The sequence below is a fragment of the Stegostoma tigrinum genome, chromosome 23 (genome assembly GCF_030684315.1).
Source record: "Stegostoma tigrinum isolate sSteTig4 chromosome 23, sSteTig4.hap1, whole genome shotgun sequence".
In the NCBI taxonomy this organism is placed as follows: Eukaryota; Metazoa; Chordata; class Chondrichthyes; order Orectolobiformes; family Stegostomatidae; genus Stegostoma; species Stegostoma tigrinum.
In genome coordinates, this window is record NC_081376.1 from 38,054,578 (window position 1) to 38,067,075 (window position 12,498).

Consider the following 12,498-nt stretch of genomic DNA (forward strand, 5'->3'; position numbering starts at 1 on the left):
TATTGCTTCCCTAAGAGCTGGCCTATGTTAAAGGTCTCGAATGGAAGAAACAGCATAATGCAGTCGCTTCAGTGGTAAGGCTGGATGAAACATTAACATTGGTCCTCACACATTCTACTTCTCTTCATTACTAATTAAGGTTACATTGGGTTGTCCCACTGTCATTAAACCCAATCAAGTTAATTTAATAAAAGAACCCCCTTTCCTAAAGGGGACAAACAGTAAAAATACTAATCACGTAAAAAAAAGAGAAAATCTTGCATTTGTATCACCTTGCATTTATGAAACACCTCTCATCATCATTGGACATCTCACGTCTACTGCAAATGACATACTTTGGAAATGAGACCACTGCTGTAATGCCAGAATCTTGCCAGCCATGTTGCATACAGCTCATTGGCTGAGCCACAGTTGGCATGGAGATGCAGCATAAGTAATTAACTGCCAATATTAATTCTCTGGAAAGTCAGGTATAGATACTTGCTGATAGCAAGAACTGCAGATGTTGGAGTCAGAGACAACACAGTGTGGTGCTGGAGGAACACAGCAGACCAGGAAGCATCAGAGAAGCATGAAAGTTGACATTTGTGAAGGTTTCTGAAGAAGGGTCCCGACCCGAAGCGTCAACTTCCCTGCCTCTCTGATGCTGCCTGGCCTGCTGTGTTCCTCCCACTCCACACTGTGTTGTCTCAGGCAAAGATATTCATTGGTCATGGCATTGCTGTGGCAACCCAGCAAAGATTTGCAATCTCCATTACCCTTTGGTCCCCAGTGAAGAAGGTTCATGGTTTGTAACTTTGTCTAAGTAAACAAGTTCCTTTAGATTAATATATGTAGATTCTAGCACATCTAAATGATCACACTGCGAGCCCAAATGATAATCTGGAATTGGGGCTGGGTGTAATTCTTAGCACAATCTGGGTTATTTAATATGTGTTGTCCCAGGGCAGAATCACAATTAGATCAGACATAGTGTTCTGAGGCTTACAAGCACAGGTTGGGTTGAGCATGATTGGCAATTATGACACCAGGGATATCCCCCAGTGCTATTGAGCCTTTCATTCCTACCTGAGAGAGCAGATGGGGCTTTGAGTAGAATCTCATCTGAAAGATAGTATGTCAGTCTAACAGGTCAGCACTCAATATTCTTTTAGAATGGCAAAAATGATTTTTGTGCTTAAATCCCAGATTATGATTCGAACTCAAAACCCCTGACATAGAAACAAAATAAATTAAATGAGAATATTATTTTTGGCATTGACTAGCCATTGGACTCAAAATGTTAACTCTGTTTCTCTCTCTTCAAAGATACTGCCAGACCCATCGTATTTTTCCAGCAGTTTCTGTTTATGTTTCAAATTTCCAGCATCAACAGTTTCTTGTTTTATTCTCCTTTTCGAGGGACACTGGGCACAAATAAGACTGCAGAAGTGAGGGAGGCACTTCTACTCACTGACCATGCACAACCTCTAACATAGTCCAGCTGCTGCATAAGCAACAATCTGTGTATGCTTAGCATTATATACACTGTACAGCACAAACCACAAGCACATATGCACCCCTAAACTTTATCAGCTTGCCCTTGCTCGGATTCATTGGTAGCTCAGTGGTTAGCACTACAGCCTCACAGCACCAGGAATTTGGATTTGCTTCCAGTCTCAGGTGACTGTATGTGAGGAGTTTATACATTCTCCCCATGTCTGTGTGGGTTTCCTCCCACAGTCCAAAGATGTGCAGCTTAGGTCGACTGGCGTGCTAAATTGTCCATAGTGTCCTGGGCTGTGTAGGATAGGTGGATTAGCTATGATTATAGGGTAGGGGTGGGTCTGGGATGCTCTTTGAAGGCTTGGTGTGGATTTGATGCGCTGAACAGTCTGCTTCCAGACTCTGGGGATCCTGTGACTTCTTATTTCTAAGCTTGTAATGGAGTTTTGTACAGAAGTTAAATGTCTTCCTGATGATTTCAGCTCATGACTTACCCTCAGGCCCAAATCATTAGCGAGCCAATCCAATTACCATTGCACAGAAAGCCAAAAAAAACTCCTTTATCAAATTGGATGATACCAGCCAAACAAACACTGTGCCATATTTTAAGCCGGCTAAAGCGAAACAATGAAAGAAAATTATTTTTAAAATATCATTATTAAACCTCCCTGAGAATTTCCTCTGGGGTTGTACACAACGCTGCTCTGGAGACTTCAGACCAATCCTGAAGTGTTGGCACATCAGTCTCCCTTTCCCCTCTAAATCGAATCTTAAAGCTCTGTCTAACTCAGCATTGGTCTGTCCCTCGGGTTGGCCCAATATAGTCGGGGAACACCAGAGTACCACAGCACGTTGTGAAAGATGGGGATGGGAAGCCTGGCTGAGCTAGGACACCCTGAATCAAACCTTGCTGTTCACGCCGGCTTTCAGTAGGTGGCAGTCAGTCTAAATGCAGGGACCCCGCTAAAGAACTTGAACTTTGGGAGAAAGAGAGACCCAATATTATTATTGTTTATAGCGTGTCATCGCCGCACTTGGTTGGTACGCCTTGCTGTCGTTTCCAGCGATTAGCATTTCTGACCCGCAGACTTCATTTAGAATGCGGTTTCGCTCGGCAACGCGGGGAACTTTTTGATGCAAACGACAGGAGAGAAACAAAAGCTCGTTTTATGTGGGTTGCGAACAGCCGGAGGTTTTGTTTTTGCGCGTTTCTGTGCAGGCTGGAAGTTTCCGAGGAGACTTTGAGGGGAGGTGCGCTGGCGCCGAGTCTCCTTCTCTTCCTTTGGCGTTCCTGGTGGAAATTGAACTCCAAGTTTGGCGAGTTATCACTGGAACTGAGCGGATACCCGGACTGGGAGCGTACAACAGCGGCGGCTCGTAGAGACAGAAGATCACAAGCACACGCTCCCGGGAGTAACCGCAACGGCAACGAATTAAAATAAAAGGAGAAAGTTTATTTCCACCGGAGTAACCAAGTGACCCTGAAATTGCAAGACGGGGACTGAAACGCCCAAGGGGGCCGCGAGGATGGCCAAAGACCACCTGAAACCCCGCTTGTGCCACATGATAAAAGCGGAAAATGGCTACGGTTTCCACTTGCACGGGGAGAAAGGCAAAAACGGCCAATACATCCGTAAAGTAGAGCCCGGTTCACCGGCGGAGGCGTCGGGTCTTTGCGCCGGGGACCGGGTGGTCGAAGTTAACGGCGAGAACGTGGAGAAGGAGACGCACCATCAGGTAAAAACAAAACAAATTTGGAAACGCGCATGGCTTGCAAAGTTTTTATTTAATTTTTTTAAAGCGTATGCAGCTCCCGTCTTGCGGGCACGCAGCGAGTAATCGGTAGGTCCCCGCAGTGTGTTGGTGAACCCACACGAAGGGGAAAGGGGTGCAGCAGGATGGAGTTGATCGTTGATACTCCACATTGATCAATCAGACATGTCCAGCCGCGGGGAAGGTACTGGCCAGAATGCCGGTCCCCAAAATGGTTCGAGGGTGCTGCATCTGGGACACGGTTTTACAAAGGATAACCTTTATTGATTCATAATTGGAAACATTTTAATACCGAATGAATTGCAAAATGCAGGAGCGATGCGTTTTTGTGCGCTTGCCCTTTGTGTTTTGCTTTAGTAAGTGAATACTATTTGAATATTTGAACGCAGGCAAAGCAACCCTGACCTTGAAGGATCAATAAAGATTGTTTTGACAGTCAGTGTGTTTCATATCCAAGCGACCGATGCCTCGACGGATTTTACACTGAGCCCTTATGGCTTCGGTTGAGAACCCCAGCCTAAACTTGAGGGATTTATCGGTGCAGTCTGCCCTCTGAAATGCTGGTGTAGCCTCACATCAATTGCACTCGTCGCATTATACTGCTGGAGAAACATTTGTTTTAAAAAGTCTGTAGGCAGCGGTAAAAAGTGACTTCTCATATGTTGCCACTCCCAAGTGATACAAACACTTCTTTTTTGCACGTTAGTGTCATGTTTCAATTTACAATGAAACCAAAGAGCGTACACATGAGAGTTCATTTCACCCGATTACCAATGTGACATTATCCAGATGCGTGAACTCTAGCCCAGCCAGATTATAACATGCTTGGGTTTATGGTCGATATAGTTCAGTGGATGGGGGTGGATTAGAAGTTCATTGTGTTTTTTTTTGAAAAGCACCGTTTAGTAATATTACAAAAGTTTACCTCATGTGAAGGAACTTTGGTGAATAGGGCGCTTGGACTTGAGACATGTGGTCACGTGATTCTTATTTTCAGGCTGCTTATTTAAAAGTTCAACCATTAGACTGTGTATTCCAGCGTAAAAATGCCGGGAAAGACCTGGTGTGTTCACAGACCTCCACTGCAGCAACTCGGTGATGCTGAATATGGTTATACCGAACAGTGTTAGAAGCAGGAGAAATTGTAAATGGGAAATAAGGGAGAACCATAACTTCTCTGTCCAGCTCACTGTTCCAGGAGCTGAGCACCTGGAATTTCCCAGTGTTCTGCCTTTCAGTTGCTCCTATTGGCATCATCCTCCAGATCAGCTTTTACAACAATACAGTAATATTCACTCAGAGCCAAAACTCCTGGAGTCCTTGAACTTTTAGTGGATGATTGAGTTTGGCTTTGAGACAATATTTTGTGTTATCATGTCTTTGATCTTATTCCTTCAACAAAGTCTCCTCAAGCCTCACTCTATAAAAATTGTCCTCTTGTTTTCATTACCTTCACCTCCAGCAACAAGTCCAAGGAGGTTGTGGTATTTTTTCTATCACTAAGATTGAGACTATCTGATCGGCAATGTCTGTTGGGTTCCTCCCTACCTGTACCATCCTAGGTCAAACCTCCTTGAAAGCTTATTCCTGCCCTAGTTTTACTCCTTGGGTTCTGTCCCTACCCCCTTTCACATTTTCCCTCACTACCCCTCTTCAAACTGACAGTCGACCACTTTGACCTTGTAAATGCTCCCCCATCCAACATTGTCTAATGAAGCAATTGAGCAATCTGGGACCTTTTCTCATTGGAGGTTAGAAATATTGATAGGGTAAATACTAAATACATTCTCATTGCATTGGGGATTGTAGAGATAAGGGACACAGGTTCAGAATGAAGCATCTCCAATCTAGGATGAGGGTGAATTCTTCCCTAATTTTGTGAATTTCCATAAAGGGCTGTAGAAACTTTAATCATTGAACGTATTTGGTACTGAGTTGTAGATATCCTAAACTATAAAGGTATCGAGCTTTATAGGGACTAGGTGATCAGTGGAATTGAGACCCGATCAGCTATGGTTTTATTAAGCAAGCTTGAGGGACTGTGTTGATTACTTTCCTGTTTCTTATTCTGGTGTTCTTTCTAGAATCGTTGAATGAGGTTACCATTTTCCAAATTCATATCCAAGTTTCCTAGAACACTACATCTCTCCACCTAGATCTCTGCCCACTAATGGTGTTGAGATAGCTGCTGTCTTTACAGAGTTGTGAGAGCATGGAATGTGTTGCCAGCAGCAGTTGTGGAAGCAAGGTCATTGGGGTCATTTAAGAGACTGCTGGACATGCATATGGTCACAGAAATTTGAGGGTGCGTACATGAGGATCAATGGTCGCTACAACATTGTGGGCTGAAGGGCCTGTTCTGTGCTGTACTGTTCTATGTTCTATGTTCTATAAGGAAATGCTAGAGACCTAAAGAGAAACTCATTTACTCAATGAGTTGTGAATCTCTGGGATTCTTCATGCCAGAGAGTTCCGAATGCTCAGGCATTGAGAGTCTTCAAGAAAGAGCATTTTAATCTTCTCTTTACAGAGAGAGGACTAGTGGTGCTTTAACCTGACAGTCACCATGCTTCACATTTGGGGAGAGGGATATGGGGCTAGTGTGGATAAAAAGAGTTAGAGCAGACCTGAGGTGCCATGTGGTTTGCTTCTGCGCTTCTTCCTCTTTAATGTATCTGATTGCAAGGTACATATTAGGAGGAGTTACTGAATTTCAGAGACAACATTGAAATTTGATCCCATTCTGCTTCAAATTAAACAATTCCTGCTCATGTAACTTCCCTAGAGCTTTCACAGTCAGTAAAGCTTTTTGGGATGATGCTTTGATATTAGCAGAAGCCTCAAGAATTGCACTCATTAGAATTGCTGACAAGCTTCTTGTTTTCTTCTAAAGGTTTTGATGTTGAAACTTGATGCTTAACACAGTGTTTATTGTAATCAGCATGCATTTATCGAAAGGTTGTGACCCTCTTTGTCTTCACCAGGTCGTGCACCGGATCAAGGCACTGGAGAATGAGACAAGACTACTAGTGGTGGACAAGGAGACTGATGAATACCTGCGTAATCAGCGGCTCGCTGGTACAGAGGATTACGGCCAGAACCTCCCAGCAGTTAAGACCAAGGACAATGGTGAAGTGTGGAAACCGCAAGTAGTTCTGAGCAGTGGTGAGCCTACAAGATTATCAAACAAGTCCATTGATAGCAATAACAAGGTAAGAGCCCTTTTGAAAAAATAAGGTGAGACATGGGAGTTAAGTTGCCCAGTTGCCCAACATTTTATGAAAAATTAACTTCCATTTTTCTCAATGATTTTTTTAGTGATGGACAATCTCCAATTGCGTTTGACAAACATTGGAAGGGATCATTCAATGTAGAAGCTGCCTCATATGACAAACAAGGGAGTCAAGGGGTTTTGGGGGCTAGGCAGGAAAACTATTAAATCAGTCGTGATCTTATTGAATGGCAGAGCATACACGAGGGGCCAAATAAATTACTATTGTTCCCAATTTATACGATTATATAACTTGCATGCCCAAATTACTTTTCTTGTTATCAAAATCTGAATATTAAAACACTTCTGAGGCAATAGCAACTTTCAAGGCAGCAATATAAGAACTTTACAATGTGTAATATAATTGTATAACAACTGTATACAGGACTGCAAATCAAAGGAATATGCCTAATTTTAGTGGCATTTTCAAACGGAGAGTTAGAAGTAGTGAGGAGAAGCCTTTATTGAATCTGTTACACTTTTTGGGGTGGTATGGTTGATTCTGGCATTTTATTTGGGGAAGGAAAGAAACAATGGCTCAGTGGTTAGCACTGGTGCCTCTCAGCACCAGGAACCTGGCTTCAATTGCACCCTCGAGCAACTATCTGTGTGGAGTTTGCACATTGTCCCTGTGTGTGCGTGGGTTTCTTTCGGGTGCTCTGGTTTCCTCCCACAGTCCAAAGATGTGCAGGTTAGGTGGACTGACCATGCTAAATTGCCCACAGAGGCCAGAGATGTGTAGGTTAGGTGGATTAGCCATAAGAAATGCAGGGATAGGGTTGGGGGTTCAGTCTGGGTTGGATACTCCCCAGAGAGTTGGTGTAGATTTGTTGGGCCGAAAGGCCTGTTTCCACACTGTAGGGATTCTATGACTGAAATATTTTGGTTTATAATTAACCTTTCCCTTCATAATTTAAAAGCTATATGATTTGCACAGCAGTATTTTGCTTTCGTGACAAGTATAAGAGTTTCTCGTTGTTTGAACCATTCCCATTTTAAGCAATGGGCAACCAGACTGCAAAAGTTTAATGTATTATGTGCAATTGGCAGATTTGTATGAAAATCGTAGTGGTGTGTGGAGGGGAATTTAAGATGGCAACTATCACATTCTCTATATGTACCACAGTATATGTGTAAACTCTGTGTAATATGAAAGAATGCAGGCTTGGGGCTACAGTTTTTTTAATGAGCGAATGATTCTTTGGAAGATGAAAAAAGTTGCAAGAAACTTTCTTTGGAAAAAAAGGAAAGGCAAAGCCAGAGAAGGATTAACATAAAGCTATTCTAGCAGATTTTCTGAAGCTGGGGAGCAACTCTCCTTCTGTCTTCTTCGCAACAAGATTATTAAACAGGAGAAACCTGAATGAAGGCAACAGGTTGGAAAACTTGTCACAGCAACCTCAAATCCTTCTAAACAGTATTGTTATTGAGAAAATGCGTTCTTACGTTACATTTTCATTAGGAGTTTTGGTTCTGTATTTGATTGACCTTTGACCTGTAATTATACCTATTAATATACTATACAAACGAAACAGCATTTTCACCCTCTTAAGCATAAAAGCTTGGGATTTAAAAAAAATCTCATCCTCCTTTTCAAATCCCACCATGGTTACATTTCTCCCGATCTCTAACTTTCTGCAGCTGCACAGCCCCCTGAAATCTTGTTTCTTCTCTGTGAGCACTCTGAATTTTAGTCATTCCATGATTGCTGGCTGTGCTTTTAATTGTCTAAACTCTGAAATTCTCTTTCCCCAGTTATTCTTCTCTTTATTCCTTGTTTCCTTTCAGCAACATTTCTTAGCGCCTGCCTATCTCGTCAAGTTCCAAGCTTGATATTTCCCCCTGTGCACCCAGAAGGGGCAACTTTCACCTAAATGATAGCTGTTGTTGATGGCCATCAACTGCAGATGATTCAACATTTTTTCTTATAATCAATCTTTTCATTAACATGTGCTAAGCATCAGTGTTGCTAATCTTGCTGGCTATGCCTGTGGCAAATCGCTTCATGACACTGCTTATCTGGGACAGTGCCATGCAATGCTACACACAGAACATTATTTGTGCATGCTGAGTTTGAGTTGGAATGAAGCCAGAGAAATTGTGCTGTCCCTGTTTCCAGGAGCGTATTTTGATTCACTTGTATTTCACATTATATTTCTTTTTGCTGTCAAAAAATGTTGTCAGATGTTTGTTTGAGCTTCTGTAAAACAATAAAACACGAGAAAGCACTTGCATATTATCTTTTGTAGTGCCATAGTTCCAGAAAGCATATTTATACAGTAGGCTTTCCTGTAATCTTTTCTATACTTAGGTCATCTACAGCACAGTGGTTTTTTACTTTTTATTGTTACCTAGTTGGTTTCTGCTGTGTTCCATAATTTTTCACCATCTTGCCTGTGTGTTGTATACTTTTCAGGATTTGTTCCTAGTTTGTTGGGCATTGTTTATTATTTTGACTGTTGGATATTTTTAAATATTTGGTCTTGATGTCTACAAAAGCCAGCCATTTCTAAATTTGAGTGTAGTGCAATGGTAACTGGTGGCTGCGCAACTGGAGATGTGCATCGAACATGACGTCTACCCAACGTTGTACGTAGCTTGTGAATAGTATAAAATGAAAGAAATGCATTTTTGTGTTCATTGTCTTAACTAAATAAAACTGGTACTGTTTTCCTATTTAGTGTTAGTTTTCAGATTGGGTGTTTGCCAATGAGTGCAAATGCAAGGACTCAGTGGGTGGTGCTCTCACCTTTCGTTCTGGGTTCAGGTCGCTCTCTTTGCTGACATTCTGTACAGTACTGAGGGTTGTGGCCCTCTTTAAGTAGTCATCTTGAGTAAGAAATTAAATTGAGGCCCGAGTGCTCTCGCTGACAGAAATAAAAGATTCTGTGGCACTGTTTTGAAGAACAACTGAGGAGTTCTCTCCAGTATACTGATCAATAATTACTGCTCAACTCTCTACCTAAAGCAATAATCTAGCAACTATCATGTTACTAAATCTGGGAGCTGGCTGCATGCAAATTCTGCCATCACATTTCCTCTATTACAACAGTGACTACATGTAGAAACAGAAAAAACCCTGGTTGGATATGCATTGCTTTACCACGCTGTGCCTATGAAAGGTATGTTTTTATCACTACTTGAATTCTGCCTTACATTTGCTCCATGCAGTCTTGTTACTGCATTGTCTTCAAGGGGATTGTAATACATGTGCATACAATTGATCCCATCTATTATTTTCTGGTCATTTTACATAGTTCCATTGATATCCAGACAAATTGGAGCTTGTTTCATAGGGTTTGAGACCAAGAAAGATTGAAATTAGGCAGGACAGTGAAGACTTAAGTATCATTAAAAGAAATAATAATGTATACCACGGAACAGGCTGGAGATGGTATCAATGCAAAGAAACTGAATGATTTAAATTTTCCTGACAATGTGAAGTGTCCGAAGCATAAGACAACAGCCAGGGAACTTAATCTCATGTTTCTAAAACAAAAAGTGAAGGAATTAGAAGTAAAATGGGAAAACTGAACAATTTAGAATGGTTTTCCTGTTTTCTGTTAACTTTCTTCTGCTTCTTTTGACAATATTGTCCCATTGGGGCGTAGACAGCTGTGGGTGTCAATTACACACCGAGATAGTGTTCATGATGGTGAGTATTGCCTTTCAGTTTTACCATGAGCCATTAACTAGGACCAGTTTGTGCTCGGGATATTTAACAAAATGGTGTCATTTAACTGGCATAGTCAGAGTGTGTTCTTCTCACCACTTCCCCTACACCTCCAATCACTGCACATGTATACAATCTTTACTTTGCTCTCGTCATTTTATGACACTTCTTAAAACTTAACCTTTTTCTTGACCAAACTTTTGGCTATTTGCCCTAAAATTTCCATGTGATTCAGTGTTAAATTATGCTTATAGTATTTCAATGAAATGTGTTGGGATGTTGAATTTCATTAAAAATACTGAAATTTTGTCATTGACTCCCTTATGAAATCCATAATTTTCCTTGTGTTCAGTTTGTTAGCATCATAACAGACTACTGCAATTAATCTAAAACCTAGACATTTGGCAAATCATTGATTTTTATATGGTTGCAAAATTTAACAGCATATTCAACATTCATCTTTTTACATTATCCACCATTGCTGAGTGACTGTAGGCCTCTGTGTTAGGCAGAAATAGGTTCTTGTTCGACAAGTGAATCGGATTATTGGGAATTGATGTGTGTGGAATTTGAGCAGGTCAGTAATAGACGATCGATAATAGACAATAGATGCAGGAGTAGGCCATTCGGCCCTTTGAGCCAGCACCACCATTCATTATGATCCTGGCTGATCATCCACAATCAGTATCCTGTTCCTGCCTTATCCCTATAACCCTTGATTCCACTATCTTTAAGAGCTCTGTACCTCTCTTTCTTGAAAGTATCCAGAGAGTTGGCTTTCACTGCCTTCTGGGGCAAAGCATTCCATATATCCACCACTCTCTGGGTGAAGAAGTTTTTCCTCAACTCTGTTCTAAATGGCCTATTATTTTTAAATTGTGTCCTCTGGTTCTGGACTCACCCATCAGCGGAAACATGCTTCCTGCCTCCAGAGTGTCCAATCCCTTAATGATCTTATATGTCTCAATCAGATCCCCTCTCATCCTTCTAAACTCAAGTGTATACAAGCCCAGTCGCTCCAATCTTTCAACATATGATAGTCCCACCATTCTAGGAATTGACCTCGTGAACCTACGCTGCACTCCCTCAATAGCAAAAATGTCCTTACTCAAATTTGGGACCAAAACTGCATACAATACTCCAGGTGTGGTCTCACCAGGGCCCTGTACAGCCGCAGAAGGACCTCTTTTCTCCTATACTCAATTCCTCTTGTTATGAAGGCCAGCATGCCATTAGCTTTCTTCACTACCTGCTGTACCTGCATGCTTGCTTTCATTGACTGATGTACAAGAACACCTCGATCTCGTTGTACTTCCCCTTTACCTAACTTGACTCCATTTAGATAGTAATCTGCCTTCCTGTTCTTGCCACCAAAGTGAATAACCACACATTTATCCTCATTAAACTGCATCCGTCCACTCACCTAGCCTGTCCAAGTCACCCAGCATTCTCATAACATCTTCCTCACATTTCACGCTGTCACCCAGCTTTGTGTCATCAACAAATTTGCTAATATTACTTTTAATGCCTTCATCTATATCATTAATATATATCGTAAACAGCTGCGGTTCCAGCACTGAACCTTGTGGTAACCCACTGGTCACCACCTGCTACTCCGAAAGGGACCCGTTTATCACTACTTTTTGCTTCCTGTCAGCCAGCCAATTTTCAATCCAACTCAGTATTTTGCCCCCAATACCATGAGCCCTAATTTTGTTCACCAATCTCCTATGTGGGACTTTATCAAAGGCTTTCTGAAAGTCCAGGTACGCTACATCCACTGGTTCTCCCTTGTCCATCTTCATAGATACATCCTCAAAAAATTCCAGAAGATTAGTCAAGCATGATTTCCTCTTCGTAAATCCATACTGACTGTGACCTATCCTGTTACTGCTATCTAAATGAGTCGTAATTTCATCTTTTATAATTGACTCCAGCATCTTTCCCACCACTGACATCAGGCTAACCGGTCTATAATTCCCTGTTTTCTCTCTCCCTCCTTTCTTGAAAAGTGAAACAACATTTGCCACCCTCCAATCTGCAGGAACTGATCCTGAATCTATAGAGCATTGGAAAATGATTACCAATGTGTCCACGATTTCTAGAGCCACCTCCTTAAGCACTCTGGGATGCAGGCTATCAGGTCCCAGGGACTTAACAGCCTTCAGACCTAACAGTCTATCCAACACCATTTCCTGCCTAATATAAGTTCCCTTCAGTTCATCTATTACCCTAGGTCCTTCAGCCACTACTGCATCTGGGAGATTGGATCTGTCTTCACTAGGGAAGACACAAG

At 41.8% G+C, this 12,498-nt stretch overlaps 1 protein-coding gene across 1 annotated transcript in view; it reads left to right on the plus strand.

Annotated features, from left to right (window-relative positions):
• Positions 1-2,475: 2,475 nt before the first annotated feature.
• LOC125462269 (Na(+)/H(+) exchange regulatory cofactor NHE-RF2) overlaps positions 2,476-12,498 on the plus strand; it is a 117,732-nt gene continuing 107,709 nt past the window's right edge. The window contains exons 1-2 of the mRNA XM_048552109.2: positions 2,476-3,222; positions 6,243-6,470. Coding sequence (XP_048408066.1) covers positions 3,013-3,222; positions 6,243-6,470 — 438 coding nt within the window. The 5' untranslated portion in view covers positions 2,476-3,012. The remainder of the gene's footprint in view (positions 3,223-6,242; positions 6,471-12,498) is intronic.